Consider the following 27921-nt stretch of genomic DNA (forward strand, 5'->3'; position numbering starts at 1 on the left):
AGTTAAGGGTTCTTAGAGTTACTACTATGTCAGGTGTGAGTGTCTGGTTAGACGCAGCATAGCAAAGTGGTTACTCTCCTTTCTAGTGCAGGGAGGGCTATGCCTAGAACAGCCACTTAAAGCCTGCTGGCAGGATGTGCTCAAGCTGCCAAATGGCATTCCGATCACCTCCTCTCCAGGAAAAGTTCAGATCCTCCTGCTGCACTGAACACAAGCTCAACAGCGTTTTAGACGGATCATTTTCAAGGCCTCCAGATTATTTTACATGAACTTCCTTGAACAAATTGTCATTGACTTTTACTGAGCATCAATTGGAGGTAAAAATGAAGGCTGTGTCAGCAACGTGGTACATTGGTGGACTTGGGAGGGGGCATCCCAGATATATGATGCAGGGTTCAGAATAGGTGAGAATAATGAAGATTCTGCCATGGTGTCTTACAACACTAACATCATACATCCACTAGTGTGACAAAACCACTAGGTTTCCCCAACTGAGGCAGGCAAACCTTGCTTTGTAGAAATAGGTATTTTACTGCAAAGTTTTAGTCTGTTCACTAGGATGAAATCCAAAGTGGGCTGTATTTGTCTAACTCTCAAATTAAGTGTTCTCACTCATTATTCTTTAGCACTGGTTCCTGAAGGGTTACGTGGCCACAGTGGCAGCCCTGCTTACCTTCACTGATTTCTCGTAAGCATCCTATTTAGAGACCAAAGTGGACTGCAGTGACTTCACCTCAAACCTCCCGCTGCTCTCACCATCAAGCCTATAAGGATTGAGACTTCTGCTGGCCCCACATAACTCAAAAGAGCTGATTTCTATGGCATGGGTAAAACTGGCACTTTTCTTGTACATGATAACACTAGAAGGAGCATACGATGGTTACAAGTGGAATTAGTTTTTAATTGATCCGTTCTTTTGGTTGTCTTCAGAGTTAAGTGAAAATGAAGAGAAACTATGTAAGAAAGCAGCATAAAAAGTTTCTTGCTCACAAGCAACTTCAAACCTTTTTAGTCATGCATGTTCCTTCTCGGCTTTTCTGTTTTGCTTGTCTCGTTCCTTCATTTTGAATTTTAAAAATCCAACCATGTTACCATATTCCTTTCCGTTGCACCAGTAGAAAAGGCGGTTAGCACCTGCATGAATATGGCTTCTGTGACTTGATTTGATCCTGACCGTGGTCTTCATTCTCGAAGCTGACATTAGATTAGGATATGGTGCTGCTTTCATTACTGGATCTATTATAGAAGCATTCCTGAGGGGCTGCTGGCTGGCAGGCATATCCTGGGAAGATGCTCAAGCACCTGGCAAGTCCAAGGGTTCTGGAAAGATGCTGGGGCAAGGGGCAGGCCACATGTGGTGGCTGATCGGGAAGGAATTTAAGATTCCTGCTCATCTCTGGACTGTACTCCACCAATTGGAGGAGAAAGCTTGGCCTCTTTCTTCAAGGCCTAAAAATGAGTCTTTGATCACATTCTCAATTCATCTCCAGTCCTCTTTCTTCACCCCTCCCAAGATAAATTCAGAGAGGTGGCTTGAGGATCAAAGTGTCAGAGAGGTCAAAGGTGGTTTCCTTATGTGACTCAAGAGCCCGGGTCAGAAAAAGCTGCCTATGAACAATATTCCACTTGAAGTTTTCTATTAATGTAATTACCTTCTTTTCATTGTGATATAAGGAACCTTTTTCCTGCCCTTCAGTTTTTTGACATTAAAGAGTCCTGCTTCACCCTACTTCACACGCCTATCAGCCAAGGTCATGAGCAGGGGCTGTGAGGTGCATCTGCTCTCCTGTCTGCAAACTGCCTCCTGGGGATGGGGGTGTAGGGGGCGTCCAGCTGCACAGTCACAGCACATGACATAGAACTTGGCTGCATGTCAACACAACATTGCCCATTCATGAATGGTCCAAAACGTAAAAGGTGCTCTGCTGCTGGGTCTCTTGTCCAAGCAGGTTCTCTGACCCCAAGGCTGAGCTTGCTCAGGTATTACATTTTCTTCTGGGAGTTGGGGTGCAGAATCTCTGCTGGCCCAGAAAAACCACAAAGGACCGATGTCAAAACAAGAATGGGCCTCACTTAACAACTGATGTCAACTCCTTGCATGGTAACAAATATGGCTATTTGTCTCCCTCTCTCCACCCAGGTACGATTCTGTTTTTTCTCCTTTTCATTACGTAAACCATAACAACAAAAAATCATTTTTCTAGTCTGGAAAATACATGTTCTTGGACCTCTTCAAAAATAGTTTTGGTGAGTTTGAGTTGCAACATTATTGGAGAGAAAGATGCTGCAGGATTTTGCTGCAACAGGATCAAAACTAAGACCAATAATCAAAACAGCAGTGTGTAACAACAAAGACTTGAACTCTCCCAAGGCAACTGTCCTCAAATGATCCTTTCTCTCTTCTGTGACAATGTGACATATATCACTTTGGTTATAAAGCTGGAAATCTCAGCTTTTAAAAAAATTTTGGAAACATTTTGGTATTTCTTCTGGTCTTATAACAGAGTGGACTTTGGGCTTCGACAAGAAACAGTCATCAAATATTTCTGCAATGTTCCCTCAAATAGTTTTCCATTGTTCCTGTGGCTTAATGAGGGATTTCTTAAAGAAGGCATGGGGCACTCTCTGCAGATGACCTCAGAAAGAGATGAGCAAAACAAACATTTAGTGACACATCTTTCAAGAACGTCCTGCAACCCTGTGGTCACAAAGAGTATGCGTGCAAGGTCCTCCATCTCCAGTGCCATCATTTCCATGTGTCTTCATCTTAGTTAGTGGTCACACTGGCTTCCTTCTGACGCAGTCTTTCTTTCTGTTAAGGAAAAAAAAATGAATATCATTTCTTTCATCTTTCTCAAATTTTGGTCTAGAATTACATTTCTCAAATTTTGGTCTAGAATGCTGAGTTTCCGGAGTTGTGCCAAATGGCCTAGAAGTGAGAGTACCTCTACTGCTTTCCCTAAGCTCTTAGTTATCTGCCCCTCCATACCTATCACCCTTACTCCCCAGAAAACAAACAAGAAATCAATAACCAGTCTATCTACCAACTACATCCATCTAAAACACAGGCCTTTACCATGCCAGGGTGGTCTTTTCTGTTCTCTTCTTTTGTGACAAAGACCCTAACTTTGTAGTGTTACTCAAGGACCCCTTCCATCCCTACCTTTGGCCCACTGATGGAATTAGAGAATGCTCAAGAAGATATGAAAAAAAATTACTATTTCCAATGATCAACTTGGCAGAACTCAACAAAAGCCATGCAAAATGGGAGATGACCAGATTTAGTCTCTGCAGAATGGCAGAAGTTCCTGATTTGCCATGGATGTTATGCTCTTCATTCTCTGAGCTTCCTCCTCAGGGACTGCCTTCTAAAGGGAAGGACATGGACATCTGCTGGGAAGATGTAAAAATACACAGGACCACACTACACAGAAACATGGACCCCCATGGTATCTGTGACACTAGGGAAGCACACACATCAGTATGGTAAGGATGGTGTGCTTGCTCTGGGAGGAGGGCATATAGAAGGCTAAAATGGAAAAGGGAGAAGCATACTCTTTTGGAATGAGCAGATGCAGAGAGAAGCCTTTGAGAATGGATCCTTAGCTGCTTATAAGCTATGAGATATAATGTCGCGGTGAATTACTAAATTGGCCTAGATATGATTTTTCGACACCCATCCTAAATTTGGACCCCATCCCTAACTTGCGAAATTGAATCAGGAATCAGTTTACAAGCTCTTCCCTAATTTCCACCCACCCACCCACACAGACAATAAAATAACCAGCCCCCACAAGCCCAGGATCACAACTGGGAGCTTGCTCACAGGGGATGTTGTAAACCCACTGTTTCCCTTTTGTCTATATGGCTGACCCCATTCTCTCTGCCTTGGGGGAACAAGCTTGGCTGTAAAAGTCTGGATAGAGGCCCAAATAAAAGGTCTGAGGAAGAGGGAGAGGCTCATGAAGGAGGAAGATAAAAATCAGGGTTCAGCCGACTGCCACTGAAAATCATACAAATGAATGTCAGAAATATACCATCAAACGGGTACAAAGGACATGTCCGGTTAGGCAGGGGCCATGTGCTCAACCATGGCTTTACCTGACCAAGAAGTACAGCCCGGACTTCTCCATTTCTCATTCATCAACCTCATGCAACATTCATTTAGCTGCTCATGGGGTTGTTGGGAGAAACATTATGGTCAATCAACAGAAATAATCTCACTTTATAACTTAGAACCCATTTAGATTTTCAAAGGATTTGAAGCATCCAGCAAAAAGCTACTAATAATCTAAAAGGATAAAAGTAAGTAGTTGTGGGACATCAAGGCCCAGAGAGGGCAGAGTTTGAAAAATCCGAGAGAGGAGGGTGATACTTCCACTTCCCACTCATTGCCATTTCCCATTGCAGGGCCAACCAAAGCAGCTGAAATTCACAGCAACAAGAAAAACAACTAATATTTATTGAGCTCTTATTATGTTAGGCATTTTACATGTCTTTTCTCAGTTTTCTCAAAATAACCCCAAAGAAAAAGTAATATGTTCTTTTCATGGAAGAGAAAGAAACAAAGTAACTTCACTAAGGTTTTACAACTATTTAAGTGGCAGAGCTGTGATCTGAACCCAGGTCATTTCATTCTCAACATCCTGGGATCCTAACCATGTAGCTATTCTGACTATTGTCCGTAACACCTATGTGGAGATCTAGGTGATCTCTATTGAAAACTGGACTTTGGAGGACAACGCAATCTCAAATCTAGGAAGGCTGGGGAGACTGCTGGTTTCCAGCACAGGGATAGATGTCAGGAGACCCAGAATCTGGTCCTGGCTTTTGTTATCCACTTGCCAAGTAACCCTGGGTAGGCTGTATCTTTCTGCACTTCAAATTTCCCAACTATCAAAATAGGAGAATCCCTGCCTCTTTCTTTAATGGGGAAAAGGAACTGAAGAGAAGGAATATATTTAAACATTTCGAGAAAAAGATACTTTGAGATAAGGGTGACTGTATTGCGGGTAGGGTGTGGAAGGATGTGAAATGGTAAGTGACTAAATTTGGTTTATCAGAAATGACCTATGTTGAGTTTACAGGAAAAACATATAAAGCTATGTTTTGTACCTCCACCCACACATACTTTTTTTTTTAACCATATGCTACTCTGGGATGGGAACTGAGAATCTGGATACTACGTTTCATCTCCGAGCTTTAGCCCTTCCTGGGCGCACCTCAATTTTCATGACAATCGTTAGATGATGTTGAAAAATATATCTCACCAGGCTAGCAGTGGGATTGATTTTCTTTGTCTCCACTTTCTTCTCTGAAGTCAACTTGCTGACTGATTCCTGAGCCATTTTCAATCTGAAATAGAAATAGAGAAAAGACAGGGGAGAGAGGGAAAAGAAAGGAAGAGGGAAAAGGAAAGAAGAAAAGAGTTAAGGCAGGTTAAACATAAACCCAAATGCTTTTGAATTAATCCATCAGCAATTTGAAAATACTGAAATGTTTTTTCAATGCTTGTTATTAAATTCAAATCCTAATTAGGTGTGAAGGCTTCTCTTCTTTATCAAAACTTAATTTTCTTCACCAGCTGAAGCCTGTTTTTGTGAACAATGTGGTAGTTTCTGATGGATGGAGTACTATGTGCACAGAGCATTATTTACTTCAGTGTTATCTGGCTTGTGATCCACTTAGCAGATAATGAGATGATTTTGAAGAATGAAGTTCTGAGGAAATGTGAAACTACAAATATTAAAATTCACCAATTCACATCAATTAAGATGTGATAACCTACAGAATGGGAAAAAAGATAACCTACGGAATGGGAAAAAATATATAAATATATATATTTTTCATTCTGTAGGTTTTTTCCCATTCAAAAAATATATTTATATATTATATTTATATATTATGCATAATATATAATACATTTATATATTATGCATAATATATAATACATAATACATTTATGTACTACGTGTAGTACATAATACATTTATGTACTACGCGTAGTACATAATACATTTATATATTATACATAATACATAATACATGTATTATGTATTACGCGTAATATATAATACATTTATTTATATATTATATATAATACATATATGTATAATATATATTTTATATATATGTATATTATATATATATTTTATATATATATGTATATTATATATATATTTTTTGAGACAGAGTCTTGCTCTGTTGCCCAGGCTGGAGTGCAGTGATGCGATCTCGGCTCACTGCAACCTCCACCTCCAGAATGGGAAAAATATTTTTAAATCATATACCTGATAGAGACTTGTATCTGGAATACATAAAGAACTCTTACAATTCAAATAAGAAGACAAAATATACCCCCTCCGCTAAAAATGGACAAGGGATTTGAATAGACATTTCTCCAAAGCTGACATACACATGGTCAATAAGCATGTAAAAAGATGCTCAACATCATTAGTCATCAGAAAATGCAAATCAAAACCACAATGGGATACCACTTCACATCCACTAGGATGGCTAGAATCAGAAAGAAAGACAGTAACAAGTACTAGAGATGAAGATGTGAAGACACTGGAACCCTTATACACTGTTGATGTGATTGTAGAATTACACAGTTGCTTCGGAAAACAGTTTGGCAGTTTTCCAAAACATTAAGCACAGAATTACCATATGACCCAGCAATTCCACTGCTAGGTACATAAATATATCTATAACTAAAATTGAAAAGATGTCTATATAAAAATTTGCATATGAATGTTTATAGAACCATTATTTATAGTAGTCAAAAGTAGAAGCAACCAAACTTGCATCACCTGATGGATAAATTAAATGTGGTTTATCCATAAAATGGAATATTACGGAGCCATAAAAAGGAATGAATTTGCTGATACATGCTACAACATGGATGTACCTCAAAAACATTGTGCTAAGAAGCCAATCACAAAAACACATGACTCTATTTATATGAAATGTTCAGAGTAGGCAAATCCATACAGAAAGTAGGTTAGCAAAACTATGGGTTTCCCCATGCTGGAGAAAATGGGGAGTTATTGCTAACTGGTCAAAGATTTCCTCTAAAACCAGATAGAGGTTATGGTTTTAGACCCTTGTGAACATACTAAAAACCACTATGTAGTGAAGTGATACTAATGTGTACGGAATTGTACACTTTAAAAGGGTGAATTTTACAATATGTAAATTCTATCTCAATACAACTTATTAAAAATTCATTAATTCAGCATGATAGTATTTCTTACCCATCAGGTTGGCAAATGTAAATAATTAGACAATATTAACTGTTTGTGAGGATGTAGGGGGGGATAGGAGGTGCCACACAGTGCACTATGGAGAAGAAATTGGTGTAGCTGGGTTTGGCAATATCAAGTAAAACTGAAAGCATGTACCCTCTACGAGCCATCAAGTTTTCTTGTAGGGAGATACCAAAAAGAATTATAAACAGACACAGAGCTTTCACTGTGGCAATATATGCAATCATGAAAAACTGCAGACAACCTAATGAATAGGTTCAATAGGGTAATAGATATATGACAATAGCAGATAACAACTAACATTTATTGGGTACTTAATCTGTACCAGGTGCTGTTCTACCTACTGTATTTGAATTAAACTTAATTTTCACAACTCTGTGAGATAGGAACTTTTACTATTCCCATTTCATAGGTCTTAACCACCACGCAATGTGCAATGCTGCTTATGTACTGTACTCATTCAACAGAATAGGGTATAAGAGTGAGAAGGAATGAACTAGATCTACGAATTCAACAATCACAGAAATCAGAGGCATCAAATTGAGAGAGTGAAGAATCCTGCAGTGATACAGTGAATAGCCTATCTGTGATGATAGTCAAGAGCTCAGGCTCCAAAGCCTGATTGCAGAATTAATTCTCAGCCCTATCACTTATTAACTGTGTGACCCTGCACAAGGGAACTCTCTGTGTGCCTTATTTCCTAAAAAACATGACAGTAATAGTGCCTGCTACATAGGATCAATAAGAGGACTGAGACAGTGTCAGACGCATGTGAACCAGAGCAACTCCATCTTGAATAGAAGCTGGGTAAAATGAGGCTGAAACCTATTGGGCTGCATTTCCAGATGGCTAAGGCATTGTAAGATACAGGAAGAGACAGGAGGTCAGCACAAGATACAGGTCATAAAGACCTTGCTGATAAAATAGGTTGCAGTAAAGAAGCTGGCCAAACTCTGCAAAACCAAGATGGCCACCTAGTGACCTCTGGTCGTCCTCACTGCTACACTCCTATTAGCGCGAAGACAGTTTACAAATGTCATGGCAATAGTCAGGAAGTTACCCTGTATGGTCTTAAAAAGCGGAGGCATGAATAATCTATCCCTTATTTAGCATGTCATCAAAAAATAACCATAAAAGTGGGCAGCCAGCAGCTCTCAAGGCTGCTCTGCCTATGGAGTAGCCATTCTTTTATTCCTTTACTTTCCTGATAAACTTGCTTTCCCTGTACTCTACAGACTAGCCCTGTATTCTTTCTTGTGTGAGATCCAAGAACCCTCTTTTGGGGTCTGGATTGGCACCACTTTCCTGTAACATCTTTCTGGCAACCACAGAAGGGACTATAGTGAGGAAACCCCTGACCCAAAGGCTAGCTTTGGGTAAGTGGTGGGGTCCTCTAACAGCAGTGCAGCTCCAGGCAGGTGGTAATAGCAGAATAAATGCAAGCTGCTATTGTTACTTTGCATGCAGTATGCTACATTGTGCGTATAATTTTAAATTGAACCCATACATACAGACATCTATCTGTATTTATATATGGATATGCACATATAAAAGTATTCAAAATAGACTAGAAAGATACTCAATAATTTCATGATAGAGGTTATTGCTAGAAAGATCTGGGAAGAGAATGACACTGGCAATAATATGCCAAGTAGAATTTCATTTTATCTGTAATACTTCATTTTTAAACTTAAAATCTTAAAGAATATATGATGAATGTTAATAGTTATAATTCTAGGTAGTGGGAATATGGGTGTGATATGTTATCTTTTATATTTTTATTTTTAAAATTTCTTCAAAAAATCTTTATAATAGTAAATACTTAAAGATCTATCAACTCAGACATTTAAAAAATATGCTTTTTCTTCCACGCTTCAAATAAAAATATCTTGCTTAATATTAATCACATACTTGTTGGCATCTGTAAGTGGCTGAGTAGCTTAGCTCTTTATTTAGCTAATGTTATACAATTTGCTTAAAACCCACATTTAGTAATCCCATCTCCCTGCCCACATGCACACGTTAGTTACAATGAATTCAACATTCTTACTTGTACACCGGACAATAAATTCTGCTGTTGCAGTGTGAAAGCAGCCATCTGAAAAATACATCCACGACCAGGCTATGCTATGTTCTGATAGATTTTATTGACAAATACTGGTAGTGGGCCAAATCTAGCTCATAGGCTGTAGTCTGCCAATTCCTGGACTGTATCATAGGATTCAAAATCTTATGATTTTGGATTGGCAATACAATCTCCACGTTATAAACCTAGTTTACTTGTCTATCTTACCTTTTCAGACCGAGATCTGTTGTATTCATAGTATGCTGGTTTAATTAGCTGAGAATCCTTGGATAAGTCACTTAACCCCCTAACCTCAATTTCCTCATCTCTTTAAAGTGTGAATAATAACCACACCTAATAAGACTGTTGCTATAAAAATTAAAGAAAATACTATGTGATTACTGATCAAGCAACTTTTCCTTCACCTCACTCCATGTGTTCCATGACCCACCCAAACGACTTCTTCATACATGGCTTTTTCTCACCTTTGCATCTTGCTTTTACTGTTCCCTCAATGACCGTCTGAGTCATTTCCATGCATTCAAATTCTTCCCATTCTTCTATTTACAGCTTAAGTGTCAAACTCACAAAAGCTTCCTTCATCTCTCTTAGCCAGAAGTAACTGCTCTTTTCTTAAGTGACAAAGCACTTTGTGCCTCTCTTAAGGTACTTAAGGCATTTCATCTTAGAACTGAGTAGGTGTCTTATTTTTCCTAAACCATTGGAATGACTTGAGGACAATGAGGATTTATCCATATTTGGGACCTCTCCTTGTTCCTTTACCCAGCACTGTACCATGCTCAAGTCAGTTCTTAGTAAGTATCTATGTGACAAATGACATGCATTGATAACTTTTGTTTTTCTGCCTTAAACAGTTTAAATGTTTAGTAAATAGTTATAAAATGATTGCTTTTTGCATTTATCCTTGGGAAAAAACTATAAAAACATTTAGAAGTGTAGTTCCAGTTACTGATTAGCTGATTAAGTCTTAAATAAGGAAAAAGAAAAGATACTCAAGGCCACCCAAATGTGCTAAATATTTACATGTCATCTTACGTATAGATTCCAAGATACTTAAAAGTATCCACATTACTTTGCCCACAAGGAGACTAAGACTCAGTGAGGTTATGTAACTTCGTCCCAAGTCTGGAATTTATTTCTCCCACTTAGGAGGTAAGGGCTTTTTGCATTTAATCAAAGAAAATTTGCTGGTTAGACAGTTTCTACCTGCATACATGCTCAACCTCCTCATTGTTTGTGGACTTGTTTTTGTTTCTGGCCTAAATGTTGGCTCGAATGTCCATCAGTAGATGACTGGACAAAGAAAATGTGGATCACATACACCATGAAATACTATGCAGTAATAAAAAGAATGAAATCACGTCCGTTGCAGCAACATAGATGGAGCTGCAGACCATTATCCTAAGTGAAATAACTCAGAAAATCAAATACTGCATGGTCTCACTTATAAGTGGGAGCTCAACAGTGGTTACACATGGACATATAGAGGGAAATAACAGACGCTGGAGGTGGGGAGAGTGGGAAGACAGTGAGGGTCAACAAATAATCTACGGGGTACAAGGTTCACTCTTTGGGTGATGGATACAGTAGAAGCCCAAACCCTGCCACATGAAATATATCCGTGTAACAAACCTGCACAAATCCATGTACCTCCTGAATTGATGAAAATAAAAAATAAAGGTTATATGGCAATCCTTACAAAATAATTTGGAAATATAGGAAAAAAACATACAAACATATCAGAGAAAGAAAATATATATTCTCAATTCATAAATGTCTCAGTAAAATTTCTGAAAACTTTATCTTTTCCTCTTTCTCAATATCATGCATATGCTCCCTAAGGAGTTACTGGGAGCCCCAGTAAATACCAAGTGCTGCCAAAGTCTACTGAAGAAAGACACAAGTGTAAGATGGGAAAGTGAGTCATGTCCTCTGATGTTCTTGCCTAGTCTTGACTCTGTAGAAGTTGACTGTAACCTGGCCGGGTGTGGTGGCTCACGCCTGTAATCCCAGCACTTTGGGAGGCCGAGGTGAGTGGATCATGAGGTCAGATCGAAACCATCCTGGCTAACACAGTGAATCCCCGTCTCGACTAAAAATACAAAAAATTAGCCGGATGTGGTGGTGGGCGCCTGTAGTCCCAGCTACTTGGGAGGCTGAGGCAGGAGAATGGCGTGAACCCAGTGGGTGGAGCTTGCAGTGAGCTGAGATTGTGCCACTGCACTCCAGCCTGGGCGACAGAGCGAGACTCCGTCTCAAAAAAAAAAAAAAAAAAAAAAGTAGTGGAAGTGGCATGCCTTTCCATTTAGAGATTTAGACTCCCCATTGTTTTAGCCTCATCTTTTGGGAAAGCCTATGGCATACTGTGGGCCTTCTACAGGCTAGAGGCATACGGCTGTAGCTAAATGAAGTCAATTTTCAGAATCTAGCCATCTGTGAGACTGAGGAAGTACAATGTCTTTATTCTTTTGACATTGAGTATTTCACTGGTTTGTGTTGTACAAGGCAGAAGATACTGAAATCATTATAAAGTTTGTAATAACAGAAGTGCTTTTATTTTTGACCACAGGGATTGAGCACACCAGCCAATCAAGAGATAAATGAGATATGGAGGAAATGGGGCAGACAGGAGTGTTCAGGCTGCTTTACACTCCTTTTCACTACTGGAAAATCCAATAGTTTGGAGCAGTGTTTGTAAACTATTTTTCAAAGAGCTTTAACCTTCGGCAAAGGTGTTTCAGGGAGAAGAGGCAGAATTAGGGGATCCTCTAGATGCCAATGTTGGCAAGCTCTACTTCAGTCAGAAAAGCTTTATTTTGTTTTATACATTGATGATTTATGTATGTTTTTATTTAGACAAAAAGAGGTCTGTTTTTTTTAACACAACTTTTTGAAGCTCCTAGGAGGAAAAACAAAACAAAACAAAACAAACCTTCCTCTTCAGGATAAAGACAACAGAAGCCAACAGAAAGCTTCTTCCTAAAGAACTGTCTATGAGTATCTTAGAGGTAGACAACTGATTTAAGAAGACAAGGGGATGATTCTTCTGACAGTCATAACCACAAGATTTCAGGTTTTGGGCTCCAGTAAAACATCAAATCTACAAAAATCACAACATGGCCAGCTTTCCCACTCTCTTCTGCTTGTTACTTTCCAGATAAGTTCTAAGCCTGTGAGATCACCAGTGTCTGGCAAATACAGACAGGCACAGTGGGGACAGATCCAGATGAACCAGACTGTGGAAATAAGTGGGGCACCCATTTACTTCCCTCTCATAAAGGCTGAGATTGACTCACACTTCATTATGATTCATTTTATTTATGGTCTTTTCTGGAATTTTGCTTGATTTCCCTGATTTCTGCCCTATGCAACTTTCCAATGTCTATTTGCCTCCTTTGCTTTTAATAGCTTCAGAATGAAAATTAAATAGAGCTATCTTATTACACCTTGCCTATGGCTTCTCCCAACTTAATTCTGTGACTGCAGTTAACCTTTTTTGGAGGAGGGTTCATCTGCTCATCCTCGTTTCCTTTCTTTCCCATTCAACGTATCTGTGTGAACTGTAACAAGACTTGTCAACCTGTTAACTTTTGAGTAACTCTTAAGTATGATGCTAGGGTGTGTGTGTGTGTGTGTGTGTGTGTGTGTGTGTGTATGATGCTAGGGTGTGTGTGTGTGTGTGTGTGTGTGTGTGTGTGTGTTTTTGTTTTTGTTTTTGTTTTTTTTGTAGAGACGAGGTTTCACCATGTTGCCCAGGCTGGTCTCAAACTCCTGAACTCTAGCAATCCACCTGCCTCGGCCTCCCAAAGTGTTAGGATTACAGGTGTAAGCCACCAAGCCCAGCCAAAGGCTAAGTTATATTTATAATGAAAAAAAGGAATTTAGGCTGATGACTGGCATCTGGACACAACAGGTCTCAAATCATGGTTCAGGCTGGGGTTTAAAACCACTCTAACCTATGGGATTAATTTTAGTGTTTAAAAATAGGTAACTGGCCCCTGAAAAATAGCATTATCTTTTAAACACCTATGGATGATATGTTAGAAATTCTCCTAAATAATAATGATTGGTTCATTTCAGTCAGTACAGAAAATACAATCTGGCAATATTATCAGGGCATTTTTGTTAATACATTACTTGCTTTTGTATTGTAGACAACAGGACCGAGAAGTGACTTCAGGAGCAGAGGAATAACTTTTGGCCTCTAGTGCTACTAGCTTTAAAAAGAAAGCCCTACCAGCTATCTAGTACAGTGTGACTAAAATTAATCACCGCTTGACTCAGATCATGTATGTTTCTTCATCCAAGCCATTAAAAGTTAATGGCTTTGGAAATATTGGCAGACAAAGGCAAAGAAAAGAGACACATTGAGGGAATATGGTTCATGAAAGGCATCTTGGGAAACACATGAGATCTGACCAGCTATAATATGAATCTCTTTAAAAAAAAGATTTTAATGTCACTCATTGCTAAAGAAAGAAGATAAAAATGGTCTAAAAAACGGATAAGGTATGCTCTGTGTGCCAACAGGTAATGTGTCTGTAAGTCAGCATGCCACGGGAAATGTCCACGTTCCCTGAGAAGTAGGATGATAAAAACTGAAGGTCCAAGCTGCTGTACCACTGGACTTACCCTAAATGTAAAGACAGGAGTTCAGAATCTCTCTAATAAATGCAAGGGCTCTTCATTCTCATGACTGTTCAGAAATACATGGAGGAACATGATAAACAAAGGAACATACAAAAAACACATTTTTACCACTGGCTCAGTCCATTCTGGCCTATGGTCCTTTGGAATGGTGAATAAGGTTTCCATGGTATAGAAAAGGTATTGGCCCTCACTGTAGATCACACCTGTAAAATAAATGACTCACTGGTCTGACTACCCATGTAGCTTGGCTTTACGAATCATTACCAGGGACAGCTTCTATCTATGAGCGAATAATGACACTCTTATGGTCTCCCTTCAGAAGAAAAAGTCAGAAAAGGGGTATATAGAGAGCTTCAAGAATGAAATACAAAAAGGATTGAATATTCACTCCTTTGCCACGATCTCCTTGCAGCTTTGAACTAAGTCACATCAGGCCAAGGCACAAGGAACAGCATATAGACTTCGGGACATCATGGAAATGGCTTTCTTGCCTCAGAAAGCTCAATATCACATGGTTGAATACAGAAGATTGAGGGCAACATTTTGATCTTTTTCTCATTAGGCTTACCTGAAGCATAGATGGTATTAATGCCATAAGGGCTGTTTCAAATATGCCTTCAGAGGGATATGGCTATGACCAGCCATCCCTCCAACCACTGCCTGGTGGCCTGAACATCAGAAGTAAGGCCCTGTCCACTCTATATAGTTTGTTCAGGTCTTTTGATACTCCTCGAGTCTATGCAAGGTACGGCCCCCAGTTCACAGAGTCAAATTGTTTCTCCAGGCGAAAAGGGACTAATGTCCAACTTTAATTCTAAATAAGTGAGATCATAGAGACCTGACCAGGGCTGTGAGGACCACTCTCATTTCTATCCATCTTGACAACATTCACTCACGAAGCATTTCTGAATTTCTGACATAACTATCGCACAAGGTTAACTGCTATAAAAGTCAATGAAATAAGTAAAGTCACCCTCTACTGTAAGAAAAAAAAAAACAACAAACTCATTAATTTCTCAATTTAAAGGGAAATTTTTTCCTTGTGGCAGCAGCTGATGAAAACATCGTTGACTAGCCTATGTGGAATGTTTCCAAAGGGTAGAAAAATAAAACTAAGAGAAAAGAGCAATAAATAGTAACAAATAATAGGTAACCCCAAGTTCATTTATATCCCAGGCAGGCCAGCAGGGCCACATACTTAGATAGACACACTCTTCCATGCTCATTTTCTCTTCAGAGTCTGACCTTCGGCCCTGACCACTCTGGCACCAATCACCTCCTGTGCCTCCCAGGTCAGTTTCACTAGCAGCCATGATAAAACAGACCAGCAGGAAATAAGAATACCAGCAGAAAGTCATCTTAGGCTTAGCTCCAAACACACCAGAATTTAGCCTTTAAAAATTATTCCAGTTGGGCATGGTGGTTCACACCTGTAATTCCAGTGCTTTGGGAGGCTGAGGCAGGAGGACTGCTTGACGCTAGGAGTTCAAGGCCAGCCTGGGCAACATAGCAAGACCCTCTCAACTAAAAAATGCTTTTTAAAAAATGAGTTGGGCATGATGATGTGTACCTGTAGTCCTAACTAGTCAGGAGGCTGAGGCAGGAGGATCACTTGATCCCAGGAATTGGAGGTTACTATGATGACACCACTGCATTCTAGCCTGGGCAAAAGAGTGAGACCTTGTCTCTTAAGAAAAAAAGTTATTCCATGATAAATTAGCATATCACTTCTACTTTGTCCAACTGTGTACTTTGTCAAATCTAAATCTGACAATTTTCCCTACTCTATTCCTAAGATATCTGCCTATTTAAAAGTAAAAAACTTCTCTTAGAGACTGCATGCATTTCACCAGCTACACAGATCAGCCACTTCATAGTTTTTGTGAGCTATCATTTGTAGTACCCAAACATACTTTGACTTCAAGTGATTAATTGCAGAACAAAGGCCTCTTCCGTTTGCAGAGCCTCTCCCCCAGGTCACAGGGGAGTTGAAGTTGGGGAGCCCTGGACTTGCCCTGGAATGCATGATCAGTTAAAGCCAATCACTCTGCACTTAGTAGACATAACACCCAGAGCCGACCCGGCGATTTAGGTGCAGAGTGAAAGGTAACAGCATCGCATTCATTTCCTCATTTAGGGAGAGTAGTCTGGGAGACAGTTTGAAAACTGAAATCAGCCCTGTGTCATAAATTTGCAAATTTAATTGAAATGCATTAGTCTTTGGAAGACATTTCCAATCCCGATAATGAAGACATGCATGTGCTAGCAGATGCAAGCTCCCCCTCTTTTGGTTTTGAAACCTCTACCACCTACCGAGTCTCATCAAAAACTAGCACTGAGAGTCTGTTTGCATGGGTGACTGGAACAAAAGGGTGAGGAAACAGGGAAGATTGTCTGGAGTAGGGAGTCTCTCTGGCGCCCCTCAAATCATTCTACCCAGGCAGCCCCCTGTTGCATCTCTGCCCAAGGCAGGAGCTGTCAGGAGGCCCACAGATAAGTAATTTAGAAATATTCTAGGCTGAATGAAGGAGACATACTTTAGGTTTCCATTGTTCTCTGCCAAGCTAGGGAAATAGAGTGTGGACAGATGCTCTCTAAGTTTTTGATTTGAGCTCCAAAGAGGTTTGAGGCTTGGCATAGCCATGAATCCAAAGGATCTCCACTTCCTTCTTTTTTTCTAAACAAATTGAAAGTAATACAGTCAAGAACAGAGCTGGCGATTGTTTTATTCCATTAACTAATCTTTCTTGTTCTGAACATGTCTATTCTCTTTAACAAAGCTATTAAGATTTTAGATTCTTGGGCAAAAGCAACCCATATGGGATACATTTAGGGACTTCTACCACCAAAACCCAAATAAACAAGATTTTTCATCTATCAGCAGCAGACAGCAAATCTTGCAATCAATTTCAACATGGCAAAAGGAAACACAGTGATTATTTATTTGTTCAACAAATATTAACTCAGCATCTACTATATATAAGGAAAAACAAGGTGCTACAGAGAAAACAAAGTGGTACAAGACATTGTAATTATCTTCTAGGGGCCTGTGATTTATCTAAAAGAGAAAGTGCCTATAACCAAATGAATAAAAAACCAAATCATTAAATGCCAAAATTGAAGATACAGTAAACTCCCAAAATTCTGGAGATGAGACAGCTCACACAGATTAGAGAAAGCTTCATGAAGGACACCGTATGTGATCAGTAAATTTTTCCAGAATAGAGTTTCATAGTTTGTATATCACTTGAGACATAATATTTTTAAATTATACCTTTATGTAAATATTATAGTAGTTTTAAAGTAGAGTCACACACTGCATAATGACATTTCGCTCAAAGACAGAACTCATATATGATGGTGGTCCCATAAGGTTATAATGGAGCTCAAAAATTCCTATTGCCTAGTGAAGCCATAGCCACCATAATGTTGTGGCACAACTACTTTATTATAAAAATAAATTTAGTGTAGCCTAAATGTACAGTGTTTATAACGTCTACAGTAGGGTACAGCAATATTCTAGGCCTTCAGATTCACCCACCACTGACTCACTGACTCACCCAAAGCAATTTCCAATTCTGCAAGCTCCATTCACGGTTAAGTGCCCTACGCAGGTGTACCATTTTCTATCTTTTATACTATATTTTTACTGTACCTTTTCTGTGTTTAGATATGTTTAGATACACAAATACCATTGTGTTACAATTATATTCAGTACAGTAACCTGCCATACAGGTTTGTAGCCTAAGAACACTACGTTATGCCATATAGCCTAGGTGTGAAGTAGGCTACACCATCTAGGTTTATGTAAGTACACTCTATAATGTTCGCACAATGATGAAATCACCTAACAATGCGTTTCTCACAATGTATCCCGCTAGTTAAGTGACACATGATTCTACGTGTTTAAATTAAGTGCTGCAAATTTATATTATAGGAATGTGCAAATACACGAGAGACTGGAGTAGAAAAAGCACTCAAAGAGGGAAGCGCAGAAAAGAGGGCAGTTAGGCTGATCCCAGGAATAACACTGCTGATTCCTCCAAAAGTGTGTTGAGTCACCCAGGTCCGCCTCTTTATGTCTATGTAGCCAAATTCTTCTGCTGTCAATGCCCAGCTCATTTTCTACTTAAAATCGCAGGAAGTCAGGGTTGGAAGAGAACTGCAAAATCACCTGAGCCCAGGAGTTTCTAAACTTGGCTGAAGGTAAGGATCACTAGGAAGGTGTCAATCTCTGATCTCCAAAGCCTACCTGGTACATGTAAACAAGAGGATGGTGAAGCCAAGGCATTTATTAAGGAAACTAAACACAAAATGTGTTCTTGCTCTGCCATCTCTGTGGGGAGTTTCTAAAACCACAGATTTCTAGACTCTACACTCTGGTATTCTGATTCAGTGGATCTGTTTACATTTTTACAATGATCTCCAGGTGACTTGGGAGATCTGCCAGGTTTGGGAGCTGCTGATCTCTAACACTGCCCCACTGGCTTCTGAATCTCCTCTAAAACTATCTGCTTAGGGAGGTCCTGATTATGGCTAAGTGTCTTCTCAAAGCTCCCTGTAGCTTCCACATTTCCTTTGGATCATTTCTTCCTCCAAACTCTTACACCAGCCAAGATCTTCAATGCTCTTTCAATATCCAGCTGTGCGCTGGAGAACGCACCATACAAGACACAGCGAAGAACAGACTTGTGTCCTAAAAGTGGAAAGATACACATAAACTGCTAAAATAACAAGTTGGAATGAATTAAATACTAAAGGATCGTAAGAAGAAAATGCTGTCAGAGCCCACAGGAAAAGCTAATTCTTTTGTTAAGGGAGATTTCAGAAAATTTCTACAGAACCTGGTTTCTGGAGGCAGCCCTTGAAGGACGACTCTATATTTGATCAGCAGGAAATAATGGGGGGGAATGCGGTATGAAGAAATTATCCAATGAGAACACAAGGAAAGAAAGTGCAGGTGTGAGACAGTGAGTGGTCATAGTAGGTGCAGGGAGGGATGAGGCTATAGGAAATGAGGCTGAAGAGTGAATTTAGGGCAGGTTCTCAGAGGGCCATGCTATAATTTGGGAGAGAATATGAAGTTCTTGAAAGAGCTCAAGCTTTAGTGTAAAAAAAAAAAAAAAAAAAAAGACCTAGGTTCTTATCCTCATTCTATTAATGAAACTATGACATTGAAAATTCATTTACTCTCTCATGCTTAGCTGTGAAATAGCAATAAACCTTTTTTGTTTCAGGGCTGTTGTGAGAACTTAATACATTAATAAATTAAAGTACCATCCATGGCTAATTATCTTCCCTTTATTTCATGAGCAATGGAAAACCACACAATATGTTTAAAGAGATAACTATGATCTAACTTCTGTTTTGGAAAGATAATTGGATGCAATATTCAGGGACACTTAAAGAGGAAATAGAAAACCTCTAGGCAGAGAGAAGAGTTAGAAGGATGTTTCAATAATCCAAGTGAGAGATGATAGGGTCCTGAATTAGAGCAGAGACACCTCAAATACAGGGTAAAGAACAATCACCATTAAGGGGGCAAAACTATAAAGAGTCAGAAATAGATGAAAAATAAATCTTGTAGCAGTAAAGATAATTCTCATTTCCAGCCTGCCTTTTGCTACTAGGAGGAGGACAGTGTTGCAATTGAAAGTTAGGGAGCCTAAGAGGAATAGGCCTTAGTTAAGATAGAATAATTTCCAACTGACACATATTGAATTGCAGATGAAGGTTGGGTATACTGTTTAGTGTGCAGTAGGAAATGTAGGTCTAAAACTTGGGAGGCCTTGGCAATGAGGTGATAGGCGAAGCTGTGAAAATAGTTGGGACTAACTAAACAGAGTATAGAGCAGAAAAGAGCAACACTGAGATTTACCTTGGGGAAGGCCCACATTTAAGGAATAGAAGAAACAGACGAGCTAAGGAGGGAGATGAAGAAGGGGAGTAGTCACCTTCGCAGAGAGACCCAATATATTATCAGAGCAACGAGGCATTTTGAGATGGAGGAAACTACCATCAGTGTCAAAAACTAGCAGTGGCACACTTTGGGAGGCCGAGGCGGGCGGATCACGAGGTCAGGAGATTGAGACCATCCTGGCTAACACAGTGAAACCCCGTCTCTACTAAAAAAAAAAAAAAAAAAAAAAAAAATTAGCCGGGCGTGGTGGCGGGCACCTGTAGTCCCAGCTACTCGGGAGGCTAAGGCAGGAGAATGGCGTGAACCCGGAAGGTGGAGGTTGTAGTGAGCTGAGATTGCGCCATAGCACTCCAGCCTGGGCGACAGAGCAAGACTCCGTCTCAAACAAAACAAAACAAAACAAAAAAAACCCCAAAAAACTAGCAGTGGCAAAGAGTTAGTTAGAAGGAGTCATCTGATTTCACAATTAGGAAATGTGACACAGTCTAGTAACAATCTCAATATACAGTTCTCCTGCTTCCTTCAGTAAAGGAAACCATGAGTCTTTAGCAGGGACATGGCTCCCAGCTAAGCCTACATTTCCTGGTCTCCCTTGTGCATGGCCATGAGACTAAGTTCCGTCCAATGGGATAAAGTGGAAGTGAAGTGTGCACCTTCCAGCTCATGCTATTTAATATTAAAAGGAAAAGATTGTGCAGCCCCCTTCCCACTGGCAGGAACTCAGCAGCAATGGTAGCAGTAGACCCGATGTGTACCCCCTTACACGTTGGGAATAAGGACCTTACCTTAAGGATGGCAGCGACAAAAGAGAAGAAAACTGGCTTCCTGACATCCAAACTCCTTGCATTCAGATTGTTATACGAGAGGAAAATTAGTTTTTCCTTTGTTTAAGCAACAGTTATTTTGGTCTCTGTTATGGCAGCCAAGACATTATCCTTACTGAGACAGGAAGGAGTGTGTGGTACGAAAAAGGAAATAAGGAAATGAACGTAAATCATTCTTTTAAAAGAAGTTAGAAGGGAAAAGGAGACGGAATGATGCTTTCAGAGGAAAGAGGGCCAAGAGGTGTGTATAGTTTTTTAAACCAATGATCCTATAATTCTTACAGTTTTTTAGTTTATCCTCTCTCCTTATTCATGGCATATTTTTAATTTTGCAGATGTAGTTTTAAATTTATTGCTTGGTGAATAAGCAGGTTTTATTATTTGTGATTTCTTTTTTTCTTTTCTTTTTTTTTTTTTTAAAGACGGTCTCACTCTGTTGCCCAGGCTGCAGTGCAGTGGCGCGATCTCAGCTCACTGCAACCTTTGCCTCCCAGGCTCAAGTAATTCTCCTGCCTCAGCCTCCCGAGTAGCTGGGATTACAGGTGTGCACCACCACACCCAGCCAATTTTTGTATTTTTTAGTAGAGATGAGGTTTCACTGTGTTGGCCAGGCTGATCTTGAACTCCTGACCTCAGGTCATCCACCCACCTCTGCCTCCCAAAGTGCTGGGATTATAGGCATGAGCCACTGAGCCCAGCTGTTCTTTGTGATTATGACAATTCTGTTTATCAGTTAGGTCTTGGGGCATTTACTGTTTGTGTATTTGCACAGAACCATTTTCAAATGTGATTTAGGAAAATTCATAGTTTTGACAATTAATTAGAGTGTGATTGTATTATTAAGGGATTTTTAAAAATAAGAAGCTCTTTAGTGGTTAAATGAATACAAGTCATTTAACTACATAACACGGGGCAAGGAAAAGAAAGTTAACATGTTACAAGTTACTGAAATTATCATGTATGTATGTCAGTAGGAAAGCAGAATTCAATAAATAAAAATTTATTTATGGAGCTTTTTCTAGGAATAAGTTTATCATGTGAAGAGAAGAATTCCCGTAGTGTCTACACTGCAGTCAGTGGCTTGTGGATTGAGTGACAGCGCCTCTAAGTCCCCAACTCTTGGTCCTAAAGTGACCTGAGCAGTAGGGAGCTCTGAGAACAGCTTTCAGGATAGCCTCACAACAGCTTTGAACTATCTTCTGTCAAGGGTACAGCAGTTCCATAATCACCCATAACAGCAGCAAGTAATAGACTTAAAACAAAAACCCTATTGGTAGGTGGCTGGGTAATAAAAAAACAGCCCCCCCACCCCCAAAAGAAAAAAACAAGGTAGCTATCCATTCCCCTATGGTGTAAATTATAGCTATGTGTATAGTGAAATTTCTTATTTTCATTTCACATAAAATTCACCAAACTTCTAATTCACTCATTACTTACCCATTATGGGGTTTTAAAATGGCACTTTTAAAGTCTGCTTTGGCTCAGGGTGAATTATATGCCCAGACTTTATTCCTGGAGTCATGACTCCCGTAGGCCTTCTGTACCTTTTGCAAATTCACAGCTCATTTTGTGGGGAGGCAGTGCTTCGTGTGCATGAGCGGGCATATGTGGGGGCAGTCTTAGGATATCCTAAATGGTGGAATGTTTTGTAAGTAAGGGTCCTATCACCCAGAATAATTCAGCAGCCAAAAAAAAAAAAAAAAAGAGTAAAGAATAGCCAATAAAGGTATCAGCAAAAATTAGGTTACCTCCTTGCAGTTATGCATATACTTGGATAATCTATTGATTTAACAGGTGGAAGAAACATGTGTACCAAAAATTCATTGAATGTTTGGATATCAGGAGGTATAAATACAAAAGTGCATGAAAAGGTTAAGTGAGGCAAAGTTGCTTCTGAGGATAAAATAAACCTTGGATTATGATACCTCATAAATGCAATGTTGGATACAGATGAGCAGAGAAAAAAACGTTTTGTGTACATGCTCCATAAAAAAACGTGATCTTCAAGAACAACATTAGGATCAGGCGTGGTGGCTCATGCCTGTAATCCCAGCACTTTGGGAGGCCAAGGCAGGAGGATTGTTTGAGCCGAGGAGTTTGAGACCAGCCTGGGCAACATAGCGAGACACCGTCTCTACAAAAATAAAAAAATAAAATTAGCTAGGTATGGTGATGCACACCTGTAGTACCAGCTACTCAGTAGGCTAAGGCAGGAGGATCACTTGAGCCCAGGAGGTCAAGGCTGCAGTGAGCTATGATTGCATCATGGCATTCTAGCCTGAATGACTCAAAAGAAAACAAAACAAAGGCCAACATTAGTATTTTATGAGAAGAACTGGGGGTTCAGGTGAGGCAAGGTAGCCATAGACATTTACCAATTTCAAGAGGGCAATGAAAATTCTTTCTGGCACCTAATCTCTCTCCCAACTCACCTGCAAGTCCTTGCTTGAAATATCTTCCAATATAGTACCTATAGCTCAAGAGCAAAGGTGAGGGGCACTAAGGCAGAAGTGAAACACACAGTTCCTCAGAAAATTAGAACAGTAGTTTCTAGATTCATAGAGATTTTGAGCTAGAAGAGCTCACAGTCACCATTTAATTCCTGCTTCATCCTAATACATACATTTTACAGATGTGACAATTGGGTTCCCAGTGAATAAGTGACTGGCCCAAGATCATATAGCCAATTAATGGGGGTGGGGGGGGGTGGGGGGGTGGCGGGGTGAAGGGTAAAAATGCCTGTTTTCAGCTCTCTGTCTCCAGGTCTTTTTTTACACTGCTCAGCACTGCACATATTCAGAAGGGATAAGAGAAGGGACTGGGATGCTTCACTGAAAGATGAGTCCTGATACCAGGGGCAGCACGATGACTGAGTGGGTCACAGACTGCACGTCTAGAAAGTGGCGCTTTCGGATTTGTGTCTGGGCTCAGAAGTTCGCTCTTTTGCTTAAGACTGGCTTGAATGCCAAGGAAAATTGAAAGCCATTAATATACCATGACACAGTAGATTACTCTTCCAAAGATACAGTTAATCTCCAGGTAAACCATATTCCCCAGTGAAATATTGTTTCTTCTACTGAACCACAGAGTTGTGCCCTGACACCAGTTTAATAAGATTACTGTTCACTCACAAGGCACAAGAACTTAAGACATTTTTATGTGGTCATTTGTATGTTTAGAGATTATTCTGGATTTTATGAGGGGAAGCTGTTATCTTGTTATGAAGATGCATTCATCTCAATTTTGCATCAAACTAATGTGTACTCATGAAAACTACCTAAGTAGGAAAAGTAAATATTCTCCACCACCTAAAATTAACCTCCAGTGGCCTAAGTAGTTTTCAACACTTCCATTTCATTTGGAAGTAGAATTTAAACAAAACACTATTTTCCATGAAACCTGTCCCTTTGAAAATGCTACTACTGATTCTTAATTTTTCCAATGATTTTCAGCACTTAGTTGGGGCTTTCAAATATATTTAAAAATTAAGTGAGTTGAATTTTTCTGATGAGATCCCAAACTAGTTTTTTTCTTTACAATTACACAGTATCAGGTTTTTATTTTGGTTATGAATTTTATTTTTTAGGATGCCCTTGTTAATGATGTTATGTTGCCTCCTGATGTTTAGTGTTGTTGGGATATATTGGGTTTCTGGGGAAAGTATAATTGAAACTATAATATCAAATATCATTAAATAGATGTCAAAACAAAGCAATTATAGTGTTCCTCATTTAATAGCAAAATTCCAGTTAATTTGCTTATTTTACCATAATGAATGTGTGATTCTAACAGGAAAGAAGCTAAAATCTTTAGCAGATAGAGAACACTTTAACAAAGTTCTCACTTCAGGATTTTAAGAAAACCGTGGATATTAAGAAGTTTGTTTAAATGGTTGGGCAGTAATACACATAATGTGCTAATATTTCTTAACACACAGATTTTCCTAACCATGCTGCTGCCTCCAGAAATATCTTATTAGCCATCATCAACTTTCAGAGGTGTTGTTTTAGGGTAGAAACCTTGGTGATCCATCCTCACAGAGCATGGCTGGAATGAAGGGTCCCCTGAAACTGCGAAATGAGAAGAACCGAAAAGGGTCTTGTGAGGTCATGACCCTGTAAAGGGGTTGGTTTACAGAGTGTGAAGCAGGCAATTCAACAGCTGCACCCAGGAAGCAATGCCACAAACGCCCGTGGCTGGGAATCAGAAATATTGTCATTTTGAAGGACTTCTGGATACCACCTCTATGACAGACTCACAATTTCTTTGATCTAACTTCTATGATACAGAACACTCTTTAATTTGGAATACAGTTATTTCACCAGAAGATCATTAACATATAAAGCAATTAATTGCCTTCTCTGTTGGTCTTTTGTTTGTTTCAGACCATTTTTAGGGCCCCAAGGACAAACATACTAAGGACTGTGCTCAAAATCTGAGGTGTAAAAATTCTTAGGCAAAAGCTGTACATTCCAGGCCCACTGCTGGATGTCCCAGCCTCAAGGTGTATGGACCTGGAGGGCAGACTGGCCTGCTCCTATGCTGTTTTAAGAATAGCATTTTCGTATGAGAATTGATTCCAGAGAAACTTACTTTAGCTTACTTTAAAGGGCTAAATAAGTGATGGCAGGGCAAGAGCTATGGGTTGGGTGCCAAGATTTTTAGGATTTTTTTTTTCATGTTATTATCAACGACCTATTTTCTCAACAATGGTACTTTTCTCTGCTTCAGTTTTATCTATATAATGGATATATTCAGTTTAATTCCCATGTTCCCAAAGAAGTAATGATGGGAAGATGTGTTGATAAACGTTTTTAAAGCTCTTTAACTTCCTTAGAAAGAAAGAAGGCCTTTCTCTTTTTATAGCTCCCTGAGAAAATACTTAGAGACTAATACTAGGTGAAAAAATCTCACAATTTTGATCCTCTTACTAGTGTTTTAAGGTGAAATATATTAGGGTAGGTTGTGATGTGTCTGTAAATATATTATGTATATATCTTTTCTTTGATTACAAAGTGAAGAATAAAAATACTGAATTATGGAATGTCAGGCCTCAAAGGTTAGTAAAAGGTAGATGCTATAATGAAATATATCATTTTCCTTACGCTGAGGAATTTTTTGTCTCCTTCCACTCTGTTTTGAATGCCATTCTTATACATCTGTTCCACAGGAGTAGCAGTAAGACCTGTTTGAAGTTTAAATCCATGACACCCCTTCCAGAACAGTGGCAACCCAATCACAAAAATGATCAGGCAAAAATGCTTTTTTCTGATAAACAGGGGCAAATTCAATCTCTGTAAGGAAAACGAACACACACACACACACGTACACACACACCCCGTCTATATTCAGAGTTGAGGTTTGTCTTCTACCCCTAGCTAATAAAATCGGGGGCTGCAATGAGGCTGAGCGGCACACAGTTTGATGTCCGCAGCAGGATACAGGGAGTCAGAAGTGGCGCTGTAAATCCAATGCGGGGCTTCCACGCTGTGTGAAGTGTGGCCTGAGTCACAGAGATTTTCCTTTGATGCAAGTTCAGTATATTAATGGGAAAAGCATTCACTTTTATTTGTCTATACTGTCTGCGACAGCAAGGCTGCCTCATTTAGCCTGGGCCAACATGAAAATACACAGAGAAGCAATCTGTTGCAAATTAGCACAACCCTCCTTTCATTTACTAGCTAGTAATTGGAAGGGGTTAAGAAAGTGTAACTTATCAGATCATGTGAGCGTATCTGCCTGTGTGGACAGCAAGCTTTCCCCAAATTTCCCTACGATCCCTGAGGCAAAAAGTCCTTCCTCGATGACCACTTGATCCGAAAGAAAACATCGACACGTGTGAAATAGACACACTTTGATAGGTTTAAGAGTGCAGTTTCCTAGGCTCCTGAAGGAGGCATTAAAATCTTTATGTGAACCTTACCTTTCTTTAGATATGTTTTTACTCTCCCGTTTCCAAATTGTCTTGAAGTCACTGCAGAACTCGTACCACACCATAAACACGTAGCTGGGTGTGATCTCCTTCTCACCAGACTTTGGCTTCATCCCAAAATATCCTACCGTTGTTTCAAAACTGCAACAGGTAGGGGGGAAAATGGAATGAGGTAGAGGGTGAGAAATTGCCAACACTAAAATCCATTAGAAGGGGGATGCTGGGGGCAGTTTCTCATGTGTTTATTCTGTAACACAGAAGCTGGGGGCTCATAGTTACTGAAGTTTATTGTAAGCCTCAGAAAATCTATTTGCTCAAACTGATTTGCCAAAAAATGGAACTTGATTGGGATGCTCCTGGGCACATCTTATCTGTATAAAATCAGCATGTATAATTTCTGGGGGTGTGTAGGTAAAATGTCTTGAGTTTGTTCTTCATCTCAAATCCCCGTCTCTTCCCTGCTCTTCATTTTATGTCTAGTGATTACATGCAAGGCGGATGACACACTGACTGCAGCATTAGCAGCGGTCAGTTCGATAGCTCATTGGGAATAATTAATATGTCAAATGTTTCACAGAAAAGCAAGAAAATCCATCCTATCCTTATTCTGGCATATACTGGCTTTGTAATCTTGGGTCAATCACTCAGCATCTTTGACTCTCAATTTTCTCAAGGGTAAAATAAAAGATGTAGATGATATGATCTTTAGGAGGGCTACCTTTTAAAGCTTAATATGATACAAGAATACAAACCACCGATGTACAAAAACAGATACAGCTGTAGGCATAGCAAGTTTTGGATGAAAAACCATTTCTGATCTTGGAAAAATGATCGCCAATCTGGTCAGTAAAGAATCCCAATTTTCCAGAGTGGATTCCCAGATATCAGTAAGACCTATCCCAGTAAGGCTCACTGCACACCAGACTACCTGGGCCTCCCAAGCAGCCCTTCTTGGAGGCACTAGCTTTGCAGCAATTTACAGCTTTGAACTCAATCTTTCCCCCTCACCCCCACCTACCCCAAGCCTCACAAGCTCATTTGCCATGAGCAAGAACACTTAAATAAATGACCCCCTTTTCTAGGGTGTTGGAAACTAATCAAAGCAGGAATGGCTGGCCAGGTTTATTACTCAATGCTCTATCATCTGTTCAGACACAGCGGCTTTTTTTTTTTTTGTGTGTGTGGCCATCCTGAATACTGATTTTCTAATGGAACTCTATTCAATGGCGATTGTAAAACCC

General features: G+C 39.6%; 1 protein-coding gene across 3 annotated transcripts in view; it reads right to left on the reverse strand.

Annotated features, from left to right (window-relative positions):
* Positions 1-880: 880 nt before the first annotated feature.
* Positions 881-27921, reverse strand: part of FMN1 (formin 1) — a 434649-nt gene continuing 407608 nt past the window's right edge. For all 3 annotated transcript variants that reach the window (XM_063716551.1, XM_024232602.3, XM_024232603.3), the window contains 3 exons: positions 26672-26821; positions 5271-5355; positions 881-2812 (listed from right to left, as the gene is read on the reverse strand). In XM_063716551.1, coding sequence (XP_063572621.1) covers positions 2768-2812; positions 5271-5355; positions 26672-26821 — 280 coding nt within the window. In that variant the 3' untranslated portion in view covers positions 881-2767. The remainder of the gene's footprint in view (positions 2813-5270; positions 5356-26671; positions 26822-27921) is intronic.

This window comes from Pongo abelii, chromosome 16, assembly GCF_028885655.2.
Source record: "Pongo abelii isolate AG06213 chromosome 16, NHGRI_mPonAbe1-v2.0_pri, whole genome shotgun sequence".
Taxonomy (NCBI): domain Eukaryota; kingdom Metazoa; phylum Chordata; class Mammalia; order Primates; family Hominidae; genus Pongo; species Pongo abelii.